General features: G+C 33.5%; 2 protein-coding genes across 3 annotated transcripts in view; one reads left to right on the top strand and one right to left on the bottom strand.

The window, feature by feature from the left end:
• LOC137405884 (Krueppel-like factor 6) overlaps window positions 1-27,270 on the bottom strand; it is a 118,132-nt gene that overhangs the window by 75,093 nt on the left and 15,769 nt on the right. For both annotated transcript variants that reach the window (XM_068092324.1, XM_068092325.1), the window contains exons 2-3: window positions 18,156-18,345; window positions 6,785-6,940 (exon numbers count right to left, since the gene is read on the bottom strand). In XM_068092324.1, coding sequence (XP_067948425.1) covers window positions 6,785-6,940; window positions 18,156-18,326 — 327 coding nt within the window. In that variant the 5' untranslated portion in view covers window positions 18,327-18,345. The remainder of the gene's footprint in view (window positions 1-6,784; window positions 6,941-18,155; window positions 18,346-27,270) is intronic.
• On the top strand, window positions 24,776-26,023 carry LOC137406947 (uncharacterized). The gene has a single exon (XM_068093549.1). It carries the CDS (start codon window positions 24,776-24,778, stop codon window positions 26,021-26,023), a length of 1,248 nt encoding a protein of 415 aa, XP_067949650.1.

Here is a 27,270-nt window from a genome sequence, read left to right as displayed (position 1 = left end):
AGTTAGAAAAGTGGTATTGCTTGACTTTTATTAGGAGAAAACCTATAACTTCTGTTTTTACAAAAAATAAACAAAAATGTATTTCATCTGGCCAATCATTAAACTCGTTTCAAAGATGGAAATACGAAAAGCAAAGTTGTTTGATTTACTAATTTTTTCTCTCAAGATGGCTAATTGTAGGGGATATATTGTACTCATCTCCATATTGTAGGGGATACATTGTACTCTCAAGATGGTTAACCATCGTACAAAGAAAGTATGTTACATATTATAATAGTAAATAATAATTATATATATATATTATTAAATATATATATATATATATATTATATATATATATTATATATATATAATATACCATATAATATACCATATAACATACCATATAATATCCAATATAATATACCATATAATATACCATATAATATACCATATAATATACCATATAACCCCACGACCAAACACGAGCAAAGCGATTGTTTGAGAGATTTATGATAAATGCATATGTGCACACAACTCCCGAAAAATTATCCGTTAACGACTGTGACCAAACCCTTGTACCGAAATCTCTTCAACATATTTAACAATTTTTGTGTTGAGTCGTTTAAGTATAATAATGATACAAAACACATATAAACCTATTTAAATATGTTACCAAGTCTTTGAAAGGTTACCGCAATATCTTAAAACTAACCCATCTGATCGGATTATACATAAATAGACAGATTAATTTGGCCTAGAATCGAAATAAAAACTTGCTAAGCCTATTTTAATCAAAATTAAGACCGACTAACAAAATGCCGATAAGGCGGTGCGACAGAAAGTAGAATTATTAAGTCGTGCGCATTTTACGAAAAAAAAGTGTGCGCATTTCACCAGTCTATCACATTGTCCAATTGCCGAAGGTTTCTGTAATTAACGCTGAAGTACTAAAAAGTAATCGTTTTTTTTGCCGATTCTACTGGACTCTAACATTTTGGACACTTATAATGAATACTTTGGTATTCCAACTGATGTCCAAAGCAGTGAAAGTAAAGGAAATGGCGATGCTATTTTTCTAACGATTCTTTTTCTAGTTTAACGATTTATAACGATACAATATATAATTACCGTAGAAGTACTGAAAAGTAATTGTTTCTTTTTGCCGGTTCTACCAGACTCTGACATTTTGGATACTTATAATGAGTGCTGTGGTATTCCAACTGATGTCCAAAGCAGTGAAAGTAAAGGAAATGACGATGATATTTTTTTAACGATTCTTATAAGATTATTACAATATTTAATTGTAAGAATAATTATTCAATTTAATAAGATTTAGTTATAAGAATAATCGTTCAAATTTACAAAATCAAAGTGTATAGTGACCGATGGTGTGCAATATGTATGTTACTGTTATTTCTTTTCTAAAGTATCTGTTGATGGTACTACGGCTGTGCCAAATTTTGCGGTACTGCCAACCCATTTTTAATAACTGCAAAATTAAGTAATAGGCCTACATTTTCTTATAGATATACATCTATTTCTATGACAGCCAGCTAAAATCTGTTTAGATTTTTAAATTCAGTATAATTTTTTAGATATGAATACAGAAATCTAAATAAATATTGCAACCTCTTGGTATTGGTTGCTACGATCTGGTCGCTATGACCTGGTATATATATATATATATATATATATATATATATATATATATATATATATATATATATATATATACCAGGTCATAGCGACCAGATCGTAGCAACCAATACCAAGAGGTTGCAATATTTATTTAGATTTCTGTATTCATATCTAAAAAATTATACTGAATTTAAAAATCTAAACAGATTTTAGCTGGCTGTCATAGAAATAGATGTATATCTATAAGAAAATGTAGGCCTATTACTTAATTTTGCAGTTATTAAAAATGGGTTGGCAGTACCGCAAAATTTGGCACAGCCGTAGTACCATCAACAGATACTTTAGAAAAGAAATAACAGTAACATACATATTGCACACCATCGGTCACTATACACTTTGATTTTGTAAATTTGAACGATTATTCTTATAACTAAATCTTATTAAATTGAATAATTATTCTTACAATTAAATATTGTAATAATCTTATAAGAATCGTTAAAAAAATATCATCGCCATTTCCTTTACTTTCACTGCTTTGGACATCAGTTGGAATACCAAAGTATTCATTATAAGTGTCCAAAATGTTAGAGTCCAGTAGAATCGGCAAAAAAACGATTACTTTTTAGTACTTCAGCGTTAATTACAGAAACCTTCGGCAATTGGACAATGTGATAGACTGGTGAAATGCGCACACTTTTTTTTCGTAAAATGCGCACGACTTAATAATTCTACTTTCTGTCGCACCGCCTTATCGGCATTTTGTTAGTCGGTCTTAATTTTGATTAAAATAGGCTTAGCAAGTTTTTATTTCGATTCTAGGCCAAATTAATCTGTCTATTTATGTATAATCCGATCAGATGGGTTAGTTTTAAGATATTGCGGTAACCTTTCAAAGACTTGGTAACATATTTAAATAGGTTTATATGTGTTTTGTATCATTATTATACTTAAACGACTCAACACAAAAATTGTTAAATATGTTGAAGAGATTTCGGTACAAGGGTTTGGTCACAGTCGTTAACGGATAATTTTTCGGGAGTTGTGTGCACATATGCATTTATCATAAATCTCTCAAACAATCGCTTTGCTCGTGTTTGGTCGTGGGGTTATATGGTATATTATATGGTATATTATATGGTATATTATATGGTATATTATATTGGATATTATATGGTATGTTATATGGTATATTATATGGTATATTATATATATAATATATATATATAATATATATATATATATATTTAATAATATATATATATAATTATTATTTACTATTATAATATGTAACATACTTTCTTTGTACGATGGTTAACCATCTTGAGAGTACAATGTATCCCCTACAATATGGAGATGAGTACAATATATCCCCTACAATTAGCCATCTTGAGAGAAAAAATTAGTAAATCAAACAACTTTGCTTTTCGTATTTCCATCTTTGAAACGAGTTTAATGATTGGCCAGATGAAATACATTTTTGTTTATTTTTTGTAAAAACAGAAGTTATAGGTTTTCTCCTAATAAAAGTCAAGCAATACCACTTTTCTAACTACACATTGAGTGACTTTCAAAGTGGAATCCCCAGCATAAAATAAATGATTCCATATGTCAGTAAAGTGGCGTGTAGGTAGAGGTGAAATATTAAACTAAGATATATACAGTCAAACATGGATAACTCGTCCACGGATAGCTCGAACACATGGTTAATTCGAACATTTCCTTTGGTCCGTTCCCACGTAATGATAAATTGCTATAGATAACTCGAACTCAACACTGTTAATTCGAACTGTTTTTTGCCCAACGGCTACCGAAACGGTTGTTATCGCTTTAGAAAATCACTTTATTCAAAGCCATAGAGGTAAACTTCATCTTTTCGTAATTCATAAGCGTCGTTATTACCACCATCGGCAAAATATTTTTGTCAACGGCTTTTCTAAAAGTTTGGTGAAATTTGATTTATACTGCGATACGATGAATAGCCCGGGCTAGCCGGGGCACGCGTGCAAGGATTTTCGCCACGCACATACAAAACAAAAATCGCATGTTGTTTTTGTTTTGTATGTGCGTGGCGAAAATTCTTGAGTGCGTGGCGTAACCCAGCTAGCCCGTGATGAATAGTTTTCCGACGTTGATTCCGTGTTGAATCAACGTCGGAATGTTGAATGTTTAAATCGTCTTAAAAATTCTTGTAATTAAACGTATACGTCGTCTGAGCTACAAAAAAACTATTCATCGTTTGACCTAAACACAGAATACGTGTGTACATTCAATAAGTATCTATTAAAAAAGCGTGAGTGATATAGAATGTACCGTAAAACCTCGTAAAACTTCTAATTGAACTGCCTCGGAGTGTTGCTCTTAACGAATCCCAGGTAAAGTAAGGTAATCTGCATAAACTTCAAGAAAAAACGGCAAAATTGATCGTGGGTAAAACCCCAAAAGAAAAAAATGTCTTTTCTTTTGAGCATTTCAACAACGATCAAGTTTTGCCAATGTCAATCTGAAAAACGTCCTGGCAATAACATCACCTCAAACAACAAACCAATCTCAAGTGATAGAAAAATCTCTATACTTTTTCATGAAAACGTTTTAAACCTTACATTAGAAGCATTTAATTTGAAACAAGCCATTTGTGCTTTTGATTTATATTATAGTTTGTATATGTACATGTATCTACTAATAAATAAGTAAATATATGGACTTGTGACAGTGCTCTGATAACTTGAATGCTCTGATAATTCGAACACTTTTGCTCGGTCCCTTGAGGTTCGAGTTATCCATGTTTGACTGTATATATATATATATGTGGGGGGCAGGTTATATATATATGTGGGGCAGGTTATATATATATATATATGTGGGGGGCAGGTTATATATATATATATATATATATATACAGTATATATATATATAGCATCAATAGTGCTAGTTATCGCAGTTTTTATTAAAAGAATAGTTATTTAGGTTATCCTGATTAATGGGTTATCCTGACAAGTAGGTTATATATATATAACCTACTTGTATATATATATATATATATATATATATATATATACATATAGTATATGTGGTTTACACTGTAAAGTGCTCAATAATCGAGTCAATTAGAGCTGTGTATGAAGTTTATTAAAAACTACAGGTTAAAATCTTTACTACTATTAGTTTCATGCAATCGTGTTGCAATCTTCAGGTAGAATCTCCAGGTATATATGATTCTACCTGAAGATTGCAACACGATTGCATGAAACTAATAGTAGTAATGATTTTAACCTGTAGTTTTTAATAAACTTCACATATATATGTGGGGCAGGTTATATATATATATATATATATATATATATATATATATATGTGGGGGGCAGGTTATATATATATATGTGGGGCAGGTTATATATATATATATTTATATATATATATATATATATACATATATATGGGGCAGGTTATATCTATATATAGGGCAGGTTATATATATATATATATGGGGCAGGTTATATATATATATATATGTGGGGCAGGTTTGGATTATAATCTTGTACCCTTCACAATTTTGAGACAAATGCGGTAGTTTTCAGTTTGATTGACATTTAGGAAAGTATACGATAACTGAGTCAGGTAGGGTTCATATTACAAGATAACTGAGTCAGGTAGAGTTCATAGTACAAGGTAACTGAGGCAGGTAAAGTTTACAGTATGAGATTACTGAGTCAGGTAGAGTTCTTAGTTCAAGGTAACTGAGGCAGGTAGAGTTCAAAGTATAAAGTAACTGAGGCAGGTAGAGTTCATAGTACAAAATAACTGAGTCAGGTAGGTTTATAGTACAAGATAACTGAGTCAGGTAAGTTCATATTACAAGATAACTGAGTCAGGTAGGTTCATATTACAAAATAACTGAGTCAGGTAGAGTTCATAGTATAAGATAACAGGCATGGTAAGATGGGATCTGCATAAAGGGCCATATTTAGCCAAAAGAACAAGCTAGCCAGTGGCGAACGAGCTGTGAAAGTAAATATTTTGGCATTTCTTTGTAAATCTTTTTTGCATGCAACAAATATGAAAGATATGCTTTATCATTGAGATTCAACTAGAAGCACCTTGCAGCACACTGCTAGGTTAGATTACACTGTTAGGTAACTGATGGCATACTGTTGAGTAACTGATGGCATACTGTTGGGTAACTGATGGCATACTGTCGGGTGACTGATGGCATATTGTTGGGTCACTGATGGCTTACTTTTGGGTAACTGATGGCATACTGTTGGGTGACTGATGGCATACTGTTGGGTCACTGATGGCATACTGTTGGGTAACTGATGACATACTGTTGGGTAACTGATGGCATAGTGTTGGGTCACTGATGGCTTACTTTTGGGTAACTGATGACATACTGTTGGGTGACTGAGGGCATACTGTTGGGTAACTGATGGCATACTGTTGGGTAACTGATGGCATACTGTTGGGTGACTAATGACCTACTGTTGGGTGACTGATGGCATACTGTTAAGTAACTGATGGCATACTAGTGGGTAACTGACGGCATACTAGTGGGTAACTGATGGCATACCACTAGGTAGCTTTGCTGCAGCTGTGTACTCATGCAACTACAAAGTTTTTCTGTTTAGAAACGAACAAAAATACATGTTAATTTCGTTCTAGTTACCATTTCTTGCTAATTTCTCTTTTGGTGTCCTATTTTATTAGCTATTATTATTTATCATTAGTATCATTTTATTAGCTATTATTATATATCATTAGTATCATTTTACTAGCTATTATTATATATCATTAGTATCATTTTATTAGCTATTATTATATATCATTAGTATCATTTTATTAGCTATTATTATATATCATTAGTATCATTTTAACCGCTATATCTGTGCAAGTTTCAGAAAATATACATCATTCTTTCCAACCACTTTACAATAAAAATTTCTTGCTCTCTCTTTACCTCGCTGATTGGAGTAAAAAAAGAAAACCTTGAACTGTACTGTGCTTTTTGTTGCAAAAAACTTCAGCCTATAGAATGTATACAGAATTTCTCAAAGTTCCCTTAAATACTATTAGAGGACAAATTGTAAAGACTTGTATAAATATGTGGAAAGAAGGATATTCTCTACGTAGTTATAGTGATAACTAGCTATCCACCACCCATTACACCAACCTTGATAAAGTTCGGTGTTCCTTTACGCCTAGCTGATGAGATGGGAAAGGGTTGGTTGGCATTCACCTCTGGTTTACGCTTGTACTTCGCTTTGCATGGTCCACATGGTGTTGCATTTATCCTTATCTCGCCATCAATGAATCCACATTCTGTACACTGAAATTTACAGACGATCAGTCTCAATAACCTTTAGTCTAACTGATAAGATGTGACCTTGAAAAATTAATTAGATCTCATTGTCAGTATTGAACGATATGTTTATTTGTCAGCCTGTAAGAATTCAACTACAATAAATATTCAGGATATTAAGAATAGAAGAAGCGTCTTAACTTTGTAAACTAAAAATTATATCAGCAAAAAATAAAACTTTGTAATCACAATTGGAAAAGGTGTAGTAAAAGGTGCGAGACATGAGTTAATCACTTAACCACGGAGTAATCACTTTTTCACATTTTGTGTTAAAATTAATGTTGTGATTTATGTTAAAATTAATGTTGTATTTTCCTCTCCAACCCACCTTACATGCGACAACGTACCTAAGTAGCGCAAAATCATGCATTTTACAACTGTTTATGCAATACAGTGACTATACGTAAAACTATACTGAAATTGTGTTGTCTGCATATTTTTAAGTATTTGAAAATAAAAGATATTGTACAACTTTTATATAATATCTGAAAATGTTTGGCAAAAATAAAATCAAATATTTCAATAGCAGTTTGACATGGCTCAGCGTGATAAACAATGTAAGGCAGAGACGTGTGTCCAGAGACATGTGTCCAGAGACAGAGACATGTGTCCAGAGACAGAGACATGTCTCCATGCAGACACAGATGCATGTGTCCAGAGACAGAGACACATATCCAGGGTCAGAGATATGTGTCCAGAGACGGAGACATGTGTCCAGAGACAGAGACATGTGTCCAGAGACAGAGACATGAGTCCAAAGACACGTGTCCAGAGACAGAGACATGTGTCCAGAGACAGAGACATATATCCAGGAACAGAGATATGTGTCCAGAGACAGAGACATATATCCAGGGACAGAGATATGTGTCCAGAGACGGAGACATGTGTTCAGAGACAGAGACATGTATCCAGAGACAGAGACATGTGTCCAGTTCTAAGTGATAAGTTCTAAATGCTGCTATCCCTAAAGGAGTTTTCCAGCATTCACGGGGCTTTGTTTACAAAAGTGGTTTCCAAGTAACTGCATAAACCAACCAAATTAATTTTTGCACAGGATGTTAGACTAGAAGTTTCACTTCTGTTTGTAACAGTTTCAAATATCTTTACCCACTTTCTTAATTTTAATAACAACATTTATCAGAGCGATTTCGTTTGTTGTTAGGTAATAAATGATTGTGATGCAAATAAAGATTTTGAGAATACTAGCTAGGTACATGTATAATATTCCAGTATATTTTGAGTGGTCAATAGATATGATGCTACTGTAAATTTTTTTACAAGTTTTTTAAAATCGCTCGAACTTTTATAGTTTTGGCCTGAATAATGGTGAAGTACTGTTTTTCTGTTTGAAGGCCTTTGCTGTGGGTTGCCCGACTTTTTTACTAGTGTTTTATCAAATATCATTGTATTATGAGCACGTTTAGATAAATTTAATAAAAATTTAACAACTTCGTTGAACAGATTGCCCAGGTTACTGACACGCGTTCACAAAAACAGCCAGGGTTTAAAGGGTTAATATTTGAATAATTGACTGAATGAACTCCCAATTTTCTAAAATGGTAACAATCAACAAAAGGAGGAAAGTTGACTTCGAGGGCCGACGGTTCAAGGACAGGTGAAAATTGGATTGTTTCTTCACTGAAATATGTAACCACTGCCTCATTTGTAGAAAGACAGTGAATGTTTTTAAAGAGTTGAATGTGAAGAGACAACCAAACCCAACAAAACAGGCTGATGTATATGACAAGATCACAGGTAATGAGTGCAGCTAGAAACTGAAACATTTTGAAGCGAGTTTAATCTTAGAGCAGCAATATTTTACATGAGCTCAAAAGTCCAATGAGACTACAAAGGCTAGTTATGAGGTAGAAGCGTTGATCACAAAGCATTGCAAACCTTGCACTGAGGGTTAATTTATCAAACACTGTGATGACAATGGTTAAAAATATTTGTCCTGAGAAGCACTAAGAGTTTACCAAAGTCTGCCTGGCACTGTGGTGAAGTTAAGTGAACATTAAAATTCAATGATGTCCATTCAATTTTCATATGTATGAACCAAATGAACCAAAACACATGCTTAAGATAGCTGAACTTGAAATAAAAAAGCAAATGTGAAACGAAGATTGACTCGGGGAAATTTATTTAGATTGATTTTATATGTAAAAGGTTCCCCAAGGTCGGCCCCCTAAATTTTAAACACACTAAATCTGGGCTCCTTGGCAAAAAGTTTGGACACTCCTGCCCTAGAGTATAGACAGTGTGCCATACGCACTTTCTGCACAAATATGTAACTTTAGCCTCGGTTCCCAAACTATACAGCTGATTGCTATAATTTTTAGATTATGGAACATAGTCTAATGCGAGCACTTCTCGCAAGCTGAATGCAGTCTGTCATCTTTTCATGCTGTTGTTACACATGGCCTTTGACTGAGAGCTGTTGTTACACATGGCCTTTGACTGAGAGCTGTTGTTACACATGGCCTTTGACTGAGAGCTGTTGTTACACATGGCCTTTGACTGAGAGCTGTTGTTGCACATGGCCTTTGACTGAGAGCTGTTGTTACACATGGCCTTTGACTGAGAGCTGTTGTTACACATGGCCTTTGACTGAGAGCTGTTGTTGCACATGGCCTTTGACTGAGAGCTGTTGTTACACATGGCCTTTGACTGAGAGCTGTTGTTACACATGGCCTTTGACTGAGAGCTGTTGTTACACATGGCCTTTGACTGAGAGCTGTTGTTACACATGGCCTTTGACTGAGAGCTGTTGTTACACATGGCCTTTGACTGAGAGCTGTTGTTACACATGGCCTTTGACTGAGAGCTGTTGTTGCACATGGCCTTTGACTGAGAGCTGTTGTTACACATGGCCTTTGACTGAGAGCTGTTGTTACACATGGCCTTTGACTGAGAGCTGTTGTTACACATGGCCTTTGACTGAGAGCTGTTGTTACACATGGCCTTTGACTGAGAGCTGTTGTTGCACATGGCCTTTGACTGAGAGCTGTTGTTACACATGGCCTTTGACTGAGAGCTGTTGTTACACATGGCCTTTGACTGAGAGCTGTTGTTACACATGGCCTTTGACTGAGAGCTGTTGTTACACATGGCCTTTGACTGAGAGCTGTTGTTACACATGGCCTTTGACTGAGAGCTGTTGTTACACATGGCCTTTGACTGAGAGCTGTTGTTACACATGGCCTTTGACTGAGAGCTGTTGTTACACATGGCCTTTGACTGAGAGCTGTTGTTACACATGGCCTTTGACTGAGAGCTGTTGTTACACATGGCCTTTGACTGAGAGCTGTTGTTACACATGGCCTTTGACTGAAAGCTGTTGTTACACATGGCCTTTGACTGAGAGCTGTTGTTACACATGGCCTTTGACTGAGAGCTGTTGTTGCACATGGCCTTAGACTGAGAGCTGTTTTAAGGTTTATGTTGGTTACCCAATCTAATGGCAGGGTGCAAGGCCTCCCTTACAGTGTCAAAATGAATATATGTCTACAAATTATAAGAAGATACTTTAGTGTCATACACTTATATTCAAATATTAATATATGTATATCAAGCAATTCTACTGAATAATATTATTTATTTGCACTCAGGTAGCAAACACTGCCAATAATATATTAGAAACCAGCAGCTGGTTGGAGGACCTCATGACAACCCAACTTTGCAACTTTTAATGAATAATTCAAAGTGATTTGACCGGTGTTGTAACACCACACCCTATTATAATCTTTTCCTAAGCAACAACTTGTTATTTGATGGGTTACCATTTGATTGCATTCCTATCATCATCCTGGTGGAAAGGGTCGTGAGGTCATGACAAATGTTTATACAGGTAAAAAACTAAAGCGAAAACAAGACAATGAAGCTTGCTGAGCCTCCTTTTCAAACATGGAGAGTGGCATTTTTATAGACACAGTTTTTAATGGCCTTGAATGGTCGGTCATCTCCGAGTAGAACAATCTTTCAAAACCATTTTGACCAGCAGTCATTCATGGTGAATCATGTAATTGCAGGTCATTTAAAACATCGGTGTTTTTAATAACGTATTGTGGCCTATTGTTTAGCTACGGATTGAAAAATATACTAGTCTTTCAGTCACTTGATACTGAATGTGTAAAATTTCACATTGTTGTTTATAGCATTCTGGACACAGTTACAAAATGTTTTAACCAATAACTCTAAATTTCCAGAATAAAGATCTTCTGCTAGCAGCATGTGCAGAATGTTTCAGTAGTACAATTGCTCCGACACCGATAACATTTGGTCAAACTTGCGAAAGATATGACCTTCAAAGATACCTTAAACGATACCATACTTTCAACAATGACGTTGAACTCTACCTTTACATCGCTAGAATATTTTGATTTTCAAAGTTTATAAACTCATTGAAAGAGTGATATTATTAATAGCAACCAAATAAAATGCAGGTGAAGGTCAATGCATGTGAAGGTCAATGCAGGTGAAGGTCAATGCAGGTGAAAGTCAATGCAGGTGAAGATCAATGCAGGTAAAGGTCAATGCAGGTGAAGGTCAATGCAGGTGAAGGTCAATGCAGGTGAAGGTCAATGCAGGTGAAGGTCAATGCAGGTGAAGGTCAATGATTCAACTTTATTCAATCGGATGACAGAGAAATTCAGCTATAGCATTCAATAAAACTAAACCATTGTTGACCTTCACATGCATTTTTTTTCTAATCGTTTCTAATAATATAATTTCTGTTATTGCACGGCCCTTCTCTATTTAAGGTTCCAACCAGTCAACACAGAGGTCAACACAGAGGTCAACACAGAGGTAAACACAGAAGTCAACATAGAGGTCAACACAGAGGTCAACACAGAGTTCACCACAGAGGTCAACACAGAAGTCAACACAGAAGTCAACACAGAAGTCAACACAGAGGTCAACACAGAGGTCAGTCAGAGGTCAGTTGCCTTAAAAACGAAAAGGTACATACTGCACATGATTCATTATAATGTTACATTTCATTAAAGATCATAACCACTAAATACAATGAAGTTACTGTAGGTAACTATAGTTACTGTAGGTAACTATAGTTACTGTAGGTAACTATAGTTACTGTAGGTAACTATAGTTACTGTAGGTAACTATAGTTACTGTAGGTAACTATAGTTACTGTAGGTAACTATAGTTACTGTAGGTAACTATAGTTACTGTAGGTAACTATAGTTACTGTAGGTAACTATTGTTACTAAGGTTAACATAGTATTTTGTTACTAATTTTAATAGGTAGTCGACAGGCCGTATATAAAATTTTGACTTTTTTTTCAGGAGATGTTTGCATTAGACAATTACTGTTGGTTTCTATACCCTTCTATACAACCTTTTCGTCTTATAATGCCAATGCCGGAATGAATTAATATCATATGGCAGGAGAACTCTATAGTTGTTTTTGAGACAGTCAAATATGCTGGTGTATTTTAGTCAGTTACAATAAAACCCAAACCTTTAAATGGCATAAAACCAATATATACCAATATAATATTATAGGAATATATACCAATATTATATTATACGAATATATACCAATACTATATTATACGAATATATACCAATATTATATTATACGAATATATGTAGTGGAGCACAGGAGACTGGTAGTTTAACAGCCGAGCATTTATATAGTTTTCATTTAGTTAAATAAACACATTACAGGCATATATGTGTATAATGAGTTTGCAGTTAACTGAATAGTTTATTATACAAAAGAATTTCAAGAAGAAATGCTATGCATTTGTAGAACTAGGCTGACTTTTAGGCTGACTTTTAGACACCTGTGACACTTGTAAGACTTGTAAGACTACATATATTACAGCAGCACAAACAACTGGAGATATTGAAATAATCCATTTTACGGGATAACAATAACAATAAGAATAACAATAACAATAAGAATAACGATAACGATAACAATAACAATAAGAATAAGAATAACTTCTTATGAGGCTGTGAAAGTGCAGTTTAAACATTTAATTGTTTATCAACCTTCTAATCTGGACTAATAATGACTAATAATAAGGACCACAGCCTAAAGTTTGCTATATATATCATGACTTTGGCATCTACTAAGCTGATAATCATTAATAATGACTGCAACATTCCTGGAGTTGTTTTACTGCTAAAAATAATAATGCGAGTAATAGCATAGCAGCATAGAAGTACTCTACATGTATATCAACATAAAGGTACTCTATAGCGGCATAAAGGTACTCGTAAAGTTTCAGTAGATCATAACATGGTACTCAGAAGTTCTTGAGCTCTCAATAATGGCCAAACTGCAGATATTTTCAATTGTGCTTTCAATATGCTTATTTCCAGCCTTAATAATTTCATCAGGCTTTAAACTGAGCTGCAGGAACCCAAGCTATTGAGTGAAAAAACTCCTATTATTCTGTCTATTATGTTATTCATGCAGACTACAATTTCTCTCAAGGTATGAAGTGACAGAGCAGCTGCCTGGCTAAACTGGTTTTCATGGCCTAACCTTCCTTTGTTAACTAGTGTCTCACCGAGTGTCTCACAGAGTGTCTCACAGAGTGTCTCACAGAGTGTCTCACAGAGTGTCTCACAGAGTGTCTCACAGAGTGTCTCACAGAGTGTCTCACAGAATGTTTTATGATAATATCACAGGGAGCTTACTGGCCCATGACATGAATGTTTATTCCATTTGATGAGGTCTTTTGAACACTGCACAATCTGGCTGAACAGCGAAACAGAATTGATGAATAATGAACAAGAATTGTAATGAATAATGAACAAGAAATGTAATGAATAATGAACAAGAAATGTAATGAATAATGAACAAGAAATGTGATGAATAATGAACAAGAAATGTGATGAATAATGAACAAAAAATGTAATGAATAATGAACAAGAAATGTAATGAATAATGAACAAGAAATGTAATGAATAATGAACAAGAAATGTAATGAATAATGAACAAGAAATGTGATGAATAATGAACAAGAAATGTGATGAATAATGAACAAGAAATGTAATGAATAATGAATAAAAAATGTGATGAATAATGAACCAGAAATGTGATGAATAATGAACAAGAAATGTAATGAATAATGAACAAGAAATGTAATGAATAATGAACAAGAAATGTGATGAATAATGAACAAGAAATGTGATGAATAATGAACAAAAAATGTAATGAATAATGAACAAGAAATGTAATGAATAATGAACAAGAAATGTAATGAATAATGAACAAGAAATGTAATGAATAATGAACAAGAAATGTAATGAATAATGAACAAGAAATGTGATGAATAATGAACAAGAAATGGGATGAATAATGAACAAGAAATGTAATGAATAATGAACAAAAAATGGGATGAATAATGAACAAGAAATGTAATGAATAATGAACAAGAAATGTAATGAATAATGAACAAGAAATGTAATGAATAATGAACAAGAAATGTAATGAATAATGAACAAGAAATGTAATGAATAATGAACAAGAAATGTGATGAATAATGAACAAGAAATGTGATGAATAATGAACAAGAAATGTGAAGAATAATGAACAAGAAACATAATGAATAATGAACAAGAAATGTGATGAATAATGAACAAGAAATGTAATGAATAATAAACAAGAAATGTAATGAATAATGAACAAGAAATGTAATGAATAATGAACAAGAAATGTAATGAATAATGAACAAGAAATGTAATGAATAATGAACAAGAAATGTAATGAATAATGAACAAGAAATGTGATGAATAATGAACAAGAAATGTGATGAATAATGAACAAGAAATGTAATGAATAATGAATAAAAAATGTGATGAATAATGAACCAGAAATGTGATGAATAATGAACAAGAAATGTAATGAATAATGAACAAGAAATGTAATGAATAATGAACAAGAAATGTGATGAATAATGAACAAGAAATGTGATGAATAATGAACAAAAAATGTAATGAATAATGAACAAGAAATGTAATGAATAATGAACAAGAAATGTAATGAATAATGAACAAGAAATGTAATGAATAATGAACAAGAAATGTAATGAATAATGAACAAGAAATGTGATGAATAATGAACAAGAAATGGGATGAATAATGAACAAGAAATGTAATGAATAATGAACAAAAAATGGGATGAATAATGAACAAGAAATGTAATGAATAATGAACAAGAAATGTAATGAATAATGAACAAGAAATGTAATGAATAATGAACAAGAAATGTGATGAATAATGAACAAGAAATGTAATGAATAATGAACAAGAAATGTAATGAATAATGAACAAGAAATGTGATGAATAATGAACAAGAAATGTGATGAATAATGAACAAGAAATGTGAAGAATAATGAACAAGAAACATAATGAATAATGAACAAGAAATGTGATGAATAATGAACAAGAAATGTAATGAATAATAAACAAGAAATGTAATGAATAATGAACAAGAAATGTAATGAATAATGAACAAGAAATGTAATGAATAATGAACAAGAAATGTAATGAATAATGAACAAGAAATGTAAAGAATAATAAACAAGAAATGTGATGAATAATGAAAAAGAAATGTAATGAATAATGAACAAAAAATGGGATGAATAATGAACAAGAAATGTAATGAATGATGAACAAGAATTGTAATGAATAATGAACAAGAAATGTAATGAATAATGAACAAGAAATGTAATGAATGATGAACAAGAAATGTGATGAATAATGAACAAGAAATGTAATGAATAATGAACAAGAAATGTAACACGCAGATTCTGACTCATCCTAAAGAATGATCGTCACATGTCCTTTTAACACTTGAATTGAGCTGTTACCAAGTTATGAGTTTAGGCAACCAGGATACAGACAACATGTAATGAATTGTCTGCTCTTTTTATAATAAAACATTTTGATAAAAAAGACAATTCCTACTATTGGGATTAGTAGTCTGAAATGGACAATTATTTGAGTAATATTCAGGACCTGTTCAGAAGTGTGTTCATCAAGAAGTCAGTGGATAGATCACAATTCTTGTTAATGTGTTGAGTGATATATTGAGTGAGAGATAATACTTGAGTTATAGAGTGAATGAGAGACAATACTTGAGTTATAGAGTGAGTGATAGACAATACTTGATTTATAGAGTAAGTGAAAGACAATACTTGAGTTATAGAGTGAGTGAGAGATAATACTTGAGTTATAGAGTGAGTGAAAGACAATACTTGAGTTATAGAGTGAGTGAAAGACTATACTTGAGTTATAGAGTGAGTGAGAGATAATACTTGAGTTATAAAGTGAGTGAGAGACAATACTTGAGTTATAGAGTGAGTGAAAGACAATACTTAAGTTATAGAGTGAGTGAGAGATAATACTTGAGTTATAGAGTGAGTAAGAGACAATACTTGAGTTATAGAGTGAATGAGAGATAGTACTTGAGTTATATAGTGAGTGAGATATAATACTTCAGGTTAGAGAGTGAGTGAGAGATAAGACTTATATTATATAGGGAAATGTTAATGTAAGATCCATCTTATTGTTAATGCCTGAAATACAGCTTCTTGTTCAAGTTATCTGCTGGTGAACCCATTTACACCCGTTTAGTATAATATTAAAATATGCTTTCTGTTTTAGAATTATTAAAGCTAGTATGAGCATCAAAAAGCTATAGACATTGTCATTGCTAAATTTTAGACACAGTCTAAATTAATTTAAAGCAAGCAATGATAACCAAACAATGAGAGAGTAACCTTCCTAGTTGTCTACTATGTATAATCACACTTTATTAAAATAGATAACTCGCTTTCAAGTTTGGTCCAATCAAATAGTAAGTTTCAATGGGTACTTCAAAATACAAAACGATTTCGCTGAGACACTTTTATTTAAAAGATTTACTGGAGAGACACAATCATTCTGTTTCCATGCTTTGCATGGGTTCGGAGTTGCTTCCACTCTAAATTATAAGTGGTAAGATCCGAACCAATTTCAAGCATGGAAATACAATGATTGGTAGGCACTATTTCCTCATTTATGATTAAAGCACTGGACTTTGCTATAACAGCTTTAGAATGCATTTTTTAATATTTGGTAGAGGCCAAAGATGAGAGGCATGTTAGTAGCTGCCACTTCTGGTTAGGCTAATGGCGTGTTAGTCGACCTCGTAATCATCTTGAGGTTTAGATTGGTGATTGTTAGTTTGACTAGCTTGTGACAGGTTAGAGAAAAGTTGCGATCTATCGTATTACGGAAAGCTTCTGATAGTAACACAATTAGCAATAAAATTGTAAGACTCAGGTTACATGGAGCAAAAGGTTTAACAGTAACTCAAAAATAACTTTCTATTGACAGTTAAGCCATTAGAGAAAAAAGAGATTTACTAAGTTAAACTGGTGAACTGCTATAAGCATGCATCAAGGACACCAAAGAGCATACATCAAGGACACCAAAGAGCATACATCAAGGACACCAAAGAACATGCATCAAGGACACCAAAGAACATGCATCAAGGACACCAAAGAACATGCATCAAGGACACCAAAGAGCATACATCAAGGACACCAAAGAACATGCATCAAGGACACCAAAGAACATGCATCAAGGACACCAAAGAACATACATCAAGGACACCAAAGAACATGGCTCTCAGGTTAAACAAAACTTGGTATATAATTAAGGATGAAGTGTTCAAAGTAAGGTAAAATAAAGATGCTTTATTTTCACTGTAAATCTTGTAGATTAATCATTCTAATCTATTTCTATAATTCTAATCTAATCTATTTCTGCAAGAATAGTTTTTGTTATTTTTATGTTTGTTTTTGTTACGTTGTTATATTTTTTTGTTCATAACTTTCTTGATCATGAATAAAAAAAATTCCTATTTTCATTCTCTTGCTACTAAAAAAATAACCGCAAAAACAATAAAAGACTCTCATGAATGCATAGAAAGATTTCGGCTAATAATCAACTAATAATCAGGTGCGAAATATACCGAGAAGACAATTCTTACCTTTTAAAAGATCAGAGTTTTCTGAGACGTTCAGGTCATTTGTGACCATAAATGCAATAGTTAGAAATTGCTTGTAGCATGCTTAGAGCATTACAAGACTATAAAAAGTGTAAAAAAGTCAGCAGTCCAGAATAGTAGCGGCCCTTATCAGGTTCCCCTACTTACCATGGAGACCAGTGGTACGTGCTTGTCATTGTTTCTCTGTTTTTTCTCTTTGTCTGTATTGATACTCAGGCTGGAGTCACAAACTGCGCGTCTAAGTTTCAACTCTTGATTCCTTCTCAGCTTGCACGCTATTGCATCCAAGGATTTTGAGGTCAAAGGTTGAGAGGCCATTTACTTTACATTACTATAACTAAAATGAGAAATGAAAATGTTGCGCCTGTAAGAGGCTTTTAAGATAACACTGATTTTTTGCAAAATTACAGAACTAGTAATCTACAACTGTGGAAAATTCTGCACAACGGTGATCTATAGCATTTCCTTCAAAAACAACAGGTGTGATATATTAAGGCTTATCTTTCCTGCTGAGTTATGATACATTAAGACTCTATCTGCCCTGTTGAGGCATGGTAATGTACATACATTAAGACGTAACTCCCCTGTTGAGACATGATATATTGAGGCTTGTCTCCCCTGTTATAAAATTGTACACTACTGAAGTTGTGTACTATTAAGTCTGCTATCTTATATTGTTCACTACAAATGAGCTGCATGACTTCCACTTCCCCTTCTCGCTGTATAAGCATTAACAATGATTATGCCACCTTTGCCATGCTATGGCATAAGCATTCACCGCTATAGATCATTATGAAGAACACATGGTCACAAGCTAGCTTCAGATGTAGGACATGACCCTTATTATAGTAAGTTAATAGTTTTACTTTAGTAAAGTTACTTTACTAGGTACTCAAATTTATTGGGTAATTATTTTATTACCCAATAAACACTAGGTAAAATAGCTTAGTAATATAATATAGTATATAGTTTCATCTAGTAATATATAATTTTTTTCGACATTTACTTCAAAGTTTAAATTTGTTAGCAGAGTTGTTTCATTTTCCAACGCTAAAAGATCTCTTTAATGAGAAATAAAACTTTAAAATCTTTTTACTGTCACTATGAGTTTATGGAAATGGAGTTAAACCTAATCCCTTTTTACTTTGATCAAACAATCGATTAGTTAGGGAAATTTATTTGTAATTTCATGGAAAAACAACTCCATAGGAACTTTGCATTGAGCAAGGTGTATTGTAGGCATTCACCGGCAATTACTGTTGCCTAAAATTGGTGACAATTCATTTTCACCATCTATAATTTACACAGGACGTGATTAAAAAACATACCATCATTGTGAAGAAACCCGATATCTACTTATTTAAAAGCAGAAATTGTTACAAAGGAGGTTACCATGATGACTTATGTATAATGCATGAGATGATAAAGAGAGTGGGTTACAAGCAGGTCTTAGATTTAGTTCTTCTGCCTTTACACAAGAGGGCATAACTCTTAACATAAATGTTCTCAGCACTCTCTATGAGTTGAGGTTTGTTCGTTTCAATTGTTGGCTTAATTCAGTTTTTCAATGATAATTATTATCCTTTAATAGTAATTAAATAATATTATATTTAATATAATTTAATAATATTAATTACAATATTATTAGGAATCTTTACTATAATAATCTTGACCCGTGTCATCCGCCCGTCTGCCACACTTAAAGGTTAGAAAAAAAGATCGCATCGTGCGGGTTTTAAACTGCAACATATGGCATAGCCACCTAGCATGTTATTATCTGCACCAATTGTTCAGGGTTGACAATTATTGTTCATATTAGTGTTATTCTTTGTACATTATTGGCACACCTGACAATCTCTCTCGACACACTAAACTGCCAGGTACTAATAATCAAAATTTTAAAATAAGTATTCCAATACAGGACGGGTAAACACGAGCTATTCTAGTCCACCTCACCACCTCACGTTACTTTCAGAACTCACAACAGAACAACTTAGCAGCTGCATCGCAACAACAAACCAGATTATTTTACAAGGTTTATCAATATGGTGAGATAATCATCGGTTTTGTGTTTTTCCCACGACCAAACGAGCGGATGCGATGTTTGAGAGTTTTTATGATAAATACATGTGCACACAACTTACGAAAAGTATTCATTAACAATGAGACGAACCCTTGTTTTGAAATCTCATCAACAAATTTAACCATCGTTTTGTAGAGCCGTTAAAGTATAATAACGATACAAAACACATATAAACCTATTTAAATATATTACCAAGTCTTTGTATACCGTCGGTATTATCTTAAAATTTACCCATCTGATCGGATTATACACAAATAGACAAATTAATTTGGCTGAAATTCTTCACAAAACGCTTGAAGAGCTTGGTTTAATAAAAGTTAAGACCGGAAATTGAAACGCAGAGCGACAGAGAATATAATGATTAAATGGTGCGCATTTCACGGAAAAATACTGCCCACATTTCACCAGTCTATAGCATTGTATGTAGAATTGCTGAAGGTTTCTGTAATTAACGTAGGAGTACTGAAATCATTTCATGAAAGTTTTTCAAAAGTTTTTAAATGTAAACGTTTTTAAATGTAAACAAAACTGTGCATTGGTTTTCTATTATTACTGTATTACTATATTAATAATATTGGTTATTCTAATAATATGAGTGCATTTTACTTCTAATATTGCATTTCTCCTATTGCAGGGGAAGAGATATAAATATATAATCTTTTCCTTTCATTATTGCTGTTTGTCATGACCAAACACTTTTTTAAATAGATTTTCTAAAAATCTATATAAATATCACTTCTTGATATTGTTAGCTATGACGTTTTGAAATGTAAACAAAATAGTGCATTGGTTTTATATTATTACTATATTAATAATATTGGTTATTCTAATAATATCAATGCATTTTACTTCTAATATTGTACTTCTCCTATTGCAGGGGAGAGATATAAACATAATCTTTTCCTTTCATTATTGCTGCTTGTCATGACCAAACAATTTTTTAAATAGATTTTCTAAAAATCTATATAAATATCACTTCTTGATATTGTTAGCTATGACGTTTTGAAATGTAAACAAAATAGTGCATTGGTTTTATATTATTACTATATCAATAATGTTGGTTATTCTAATAATATCAGTGCATTTTACTTCTAATATTGGCCAATATTGCATTTCTCCTATTGCAGGGGGAGAGATATAAACATATCATCTTTTCTTTCATTATTGCTGTTTGTTGTACATAATGATACCCAGTACATTACAGCTACCATTGCAGCTACCATTGCAGTTCTCCTATTGCACTGCAGTGCTATTTGACTGCTAATATTGCATTTCTCAACCATCAGTACCCTTTCCTTTTTCCAATATCTCTTTGGTCGTGGGCTGTATGACAGGGGAATTTCTAGTCGTATCAATTATGATACCATAAATACTTCTGTAAAAACCCTTTGCTTAACAACAACAGCAAAAATTAATAAAATTCAACATAATTATATTAAGACAATTTATTTAATTTGTCATATTGTTCATTTATTGTTATATTTTTACTTTTGCTCTTTCCCTTAAAAGCATAGCGACAAGCAAAAAATATATTTGTTTATTTTTTTGCATACAATTTCTTACAATTATTTTGAAGATATCATTGCAAGCTGCTTTAACAATCTTCCACCTAATATCCTTAAAATATCTTTTAAAAGAGAAAGATATTTTAAACGCTATGTATCAAACCATTTGTTTGATTTTCTTGGATAACTGTTGCCCTCTTTTTGTTTAATGATTCTTGTTTGGCTTAATTTGGAAAACATTTCCGTTTGAAATAAAATGATTATCATTAAAGTGACATTTATTGTATTTATATATCTGCAAGCAGAGCCAGTGTTGTACAAACAATGGATCTGTGATCTTAGCTAGACATGTCTGAGTCCAGTGACAAGGGAACCTCGACGACTGGAAACATGCCCAGTTGCAGAAACTAATTTAAGGTTTTTTGTCATTATTGTACACACCAGTGCCTTTTTTATGATTGAACCTCAATCGGTGCTTTAAGGTTGGATGTCACCACCACCATCCATCACCACCATCAGGCCTATTATAGGACTTGAACCCTGACCTGTTGTTTGCAGGTCAAGTGTTCCAGACCACCAGGCCATGGCTGACCAGAGACAAAGGGAACGCGAGTAGTCGTCTTCAACGACAAGGGTGGAATTAAGAAATCATGACAAGAGAAACAATTCCAACACTCAGATATAAAAGAGCTGCTTGCGCTCAAAAATATTTGTAACTTAAAAATCTTTTGTTTGAGCTGAGGAAATGCTTAGTATGGTTAGCTGAGATTTTCTTTATGCAATGAAGTAATATTTTGACCAATTTTACATTTACAAGTAAGAACAATAATGGATAATAGAATGATGAATAATTTGTAAACTTATTGGTTGAGAAACAGCAACAAGCTTTTAAACTTATTGATGTTTCTTCAATATGAGGATACTGGATGAATGCCTGGTGTTGCCTGAGTAATAAAAGTCTTTGCACAGAAAATTTATTTTTATTTAACATATACATAACAAAAGTTACCATTCTAACTTTCAAACTACATATCATGAGAAAAATGTTTTGAGCAGTTTAAACAAATTAGGAGAAAAATAAAACAACTGTAAAGGTTTTCAAACTTTTTCAAACAACTGTTACTTTCGAATTTCATACTATGAGAAATGTTTTGTGCAGGTCAAATAGATTAAGAAACAACATAAAACAATTACATATAACAGTGTTTAAATGTAAATGTGAAATAATTAGTAAGTAATAGCTAAACTAACTCTGTTTTGCTACGATTAAAATAAATGATGATTTGGTAATGATACAATTAATACAAATTGAGCCAACAAAATAAAAATCCTGAACACGTTGAATTAATAATAACAATTTGTGCATAGAAGTGTGTGTGTGTGTATAGAAAAAAGGTTACTGTTTTAGCAGACGCTATCTATCAAAACTTTGAATACGACGACATTGGTACCTTTCGATACTTGTACAAATGTGAAAATGAGATATCGGACTGTCTTTGTCTGACCGAACGGAGAGAGAATGTAGAGGCTATTCCTACTCAAGATAATACAGTTTTCCGGGTGAAAAATATTTCCTTTTACTGATTTAGGAATCAAACCTTACGAAAAACAGGAAATAGATGTCTATCCTCTATTTGAAATTGAAATGGCACATTTAAAAATTTCAAATTAAAAAAATAAATAATGTAGCAAAAACTTAGTTTTTCAAATGCAATAATAACAAAAATTGCCCATTTGGTATGTACTTTTGCACTGTATGCGTGTCTGTATAATATACACTACATAATAAATGCAACAAATTTATAAGGTCGCTATAGAGCTCAGTGGTTAAGCGCATGGATTGGAAGATAGTAGTTGTAATAACTGGGAGTTCAAATACAGCAATCAGTGAGCTTTTAATGCAAGATTTTAATAGCTATCCACAAACACACACTAATTTTGAGAAATATATATATACTAGCTGTGCTACCCGGCGTTGCCCAGAGAATAAAGAAGTCTGAACAGAATATTGATTTGTATTTAACATATCACAACATTTACTATTCTAACTTTCAAACTACATATCATGAGAGAAGTGTTTTGTGTAGTTTAAATAAATTAAGAGAAAAATGAAAACAACTGTAAAGGTTTTAAAACTTTGTCAAACAACTGTAACTTTCAAGCTGTGAGCCTGGTACAATGCCAATGGAAAATTGCAGTAAGCTGCTAGGATTCTAATGACTGTACTCCATGACATTGCGTCAGCATCGTTGTCTAGCTGCAATTATTCTAATAATAGCTATAGCCGGAATGCAGACAGACATACGACATGCACACGGACATACTTTGATAAATATATATATAGATGATATGCATTTCTTAAAATTTATATATATATAAATTTTGTATATAGAAATGTATATTAGAAATGTATATATATACATTTCTAAAATATATATATATATACATTTTAGCTAATACAGTATATAGATACTATATTACTAGTCTATATATATATTATATATATATTATATATATATATAATATATATATATATATATATATATATATATATATATATATATATATATATATATATATATATATATATATATATATATATATATATATGAAGCAGATGCCAGAATGTTGAAGTTTGATCGTACTTGAAGTCATACGAGCAGACGACTTTACCTGCTATTCTTTCACTTCAATGCTAACACTATTGTAAAACCATGTTATACTTCTATTGCATGTCAATGGGAATAGAGTTAATCCCTTTTACCTTTTCTAACTAATCATACAGTTGATTAGTTAGTGAACTTAATTTGTAACTTGATGGGAAGACACACACATGTACAAATTTGATTATATAGGTATATTGCTTCACGTACATATACATCCATATGTACATACATTTATAAATATATTCATACATATGCACTGTTATGTCTTATTCCCCAAGGTCAGCCAGCTAGCAGAAATGACCTACTTACGCAATTGTTGTTTTTTGCTTAGAGTGTCTGATTCTCCTAATATGGCATGGCTTGCTATCTTCTTGTATGCTGTCAGTTTATTAAATAGATTGTAAGAGACAAGTCAACCTCTCGTTTCTACACAACCTAAGGATTTATCACTGGTGTTAGAAGTGGGATATGTCTATCAAAAAACTCTTAATTAAATAAACGCTTAAGTGGACAATGGAGGATACGGTTAAGGCAATGATGGGTGCTATGCAGCAGCAGCAGGTTCTGTTCCAGACACAAATGCTAGAGCTGATAGAGAAATCGGAAACAAGAACATTGCAAGGTACGAATTCCACTCCAACTATTCCGAAGTTTGACACGTTTGACAAGGAGACTGAGAAATGGCAAATTTATTTGGAACGTTTTAACCAACACTTTGCTGTTTACAATGTTACTGATGCTAAACAAAAGCGAGCCTGCTTGCTGTCTTGGGTAGGTGCGCCAACGTATGACCTAATGATGAACCTGTTCAGCTCAGAAGATATAACGACAAAATCTTTTACTGAGCTAACACAGAAACTAACCAACCACTATAAGGATAGTGTTCATATACAAGCAGCACGGTATGAGTTCTATCAGTGTAAAATGAAAAAGAATCAAACGTATGCTGATTGGGCTGCAGAGTTACAGGGCTTAGCACGCCACTGTAATTTTACTTGCAAAAATAATGGCTGTGGTCAGAGCTATGTAGATGATCAGATTAAAGACGTCATAATCAAAGAAACACCCCACGCTGATGTCAGACGCCAGTGCTTACTGGACAACAACCCTACCCTTGATGATGTGCTCGCTAAAGCCGTAACATACATCAAAACTACGGAAACGGATAGAGTGCTGAAAGGTGAGTTCAATGAACTACCTCCAGATTCGGTTAACAGAATGTCTGACACATATGAACAGAGAACCAGACGAGCCCAAAGCGCTCAAAGTAGTAACCAAAGAAACTCTAATTCTAACTCGCTAAAATCCTGTCCGAGTTGTTTTATCAAACACAATTGCAAAGATTGCCCTTGTAGAGAAATCGTTTGTAGAATCTGCACCAGAAAAGGGCATATCTCGCCTGTTTGCAAATCGAAGGGTGGGCAATCTACAAAGGCTGAAGTCCAAAACTCAAACCTAGCTGAAGAATCAGTGTGCACAGTTAGGCATAGCCGTGACACTACAAGACATGCCCAGCAGAAAACAAAGGTAGACATAATTGAACGAGTTGGAAAACAAATCTGGGTAAATCTAAAGGTCATTGGAATCGACGCCAAATTTCAGTGGGACACTGGAGCTACATGTTCCATGATAGGCTTGGAAGGATATAAACAACTCGGTTCACCGCAACTGGCGGAAACAAAAACTTGTGTCAGTGGGTATGGGGTCCGCAGACTTCAAGTCAAAGGAGAATGCTATGTAGATGTTGGAGTTGGATCCTAGGTAAAACAAAACCTGCGTTTGTTAGTAGTCGATACACCTGCAGGATCTAACCTATTTGGCTTAAACTGGAGTGATCTTTTCGGCTTGTCACAGATGGGCTTGTCAGTGGTGTTAGAAAATGTAAACACAATTCAAAGCGACCTGGTTGAGGGTTTGGCAGGTAAAGTCAGTGCACTGGCAACAAAATATCTAGAAGTGTTCAACAAAAGATTGGGACGCTGTAAAAAACTGAAAGCTTCAATACACCTCAAAGAAAAATCACAGTCTGTTTTTTTCAAGCCAAGAGAAGTACCATTTTCCCGACGGGAAGCTGTGAAACTAGAAATTGAGCGTTTAGTCCAAGCAGGAGTGTTGGAACATATTGATTTCAGCAACTATGCGGCACCAATTGTGGCCGTATCAAAACCTAATGGAAAAGTGAGAATTTGTGGGGACTTTAGAATGCTAAACAAACAGATATCTGTTGACCAGCCACCCTTTGCCAAAATTAGATGAGCTTATGGAAAAACCTCAAGGCGGCCAACGTTTCACCAAAATCGATCTTGCCGATGCCTATTTGCAGATAGAGTTAGACGAACAAGCTAAGCAACTTTGCGTCATCAATACACCATTGCGGCTTTTTCGTTATACTAGAATGTGCTTTGGGGTTGCATGCAGTCCCGCCCAGTTTCAAAGATGCATGGACACAATGACTAGTGATTTACCAGGTGTTGCTGCATACCTGGATAACCTCATAGTAACTGGCAGCACCAGTGAAAAACACTGGAGCAATCTAGACAAACTGCTAAAAAGACTCCAAAAGTATGGCTTCTGTATCCAGCAGTCAAAATGTCAGTTCTTCAAAACCTCTGTGGACTATCTGGGCCACCACATTGACAAAAATGGTAAAACACCATCCAATGAAGCCATAGCTGCTCTCGAGCGTCTACCAAAACCTCAGAATTTCCATGAAGTTAAGGCTTTCCTGGGAAAAATCAACTACTATGGCAGGTTCATAGGAAGCCTCGCAGACAAAGCAGCTCCACTCAATAGACTGCTTTGCAAAAATGTTACTTTTCAGTGGACACCACAGTGTGAGAAATCATTTTAACAGCTAAAGCAAGATGTTATTCACACTACCCAGCTGACTCATTTTGACTCTAACAAAGCCGTAATTTTATCCACAGATGCATCACAGTATGGCATCGGTGCAGTACTGCTACAGGAAGAAAATGGCGTAGAAAGACCAATAGCTCATGCTTCAAAAA

Source organism: Watersipora subatra, chromosome 10 (assembly GCF_963576615.1).
Source record: "Watersipora subatra chromosome 10, tzWatSuba1.1, whole genome shotgun sequence".
Taxonomy (NCBI): Eukaryota; Metazoa; Bryozoa; class Gymnolaemata; order Cheilostomatida; family Watersiporidae; genus Watersipora; species Watersipora subatra.
This window is presented reverse-complemented; position numbering and strand designations above follow the sequence as displayed.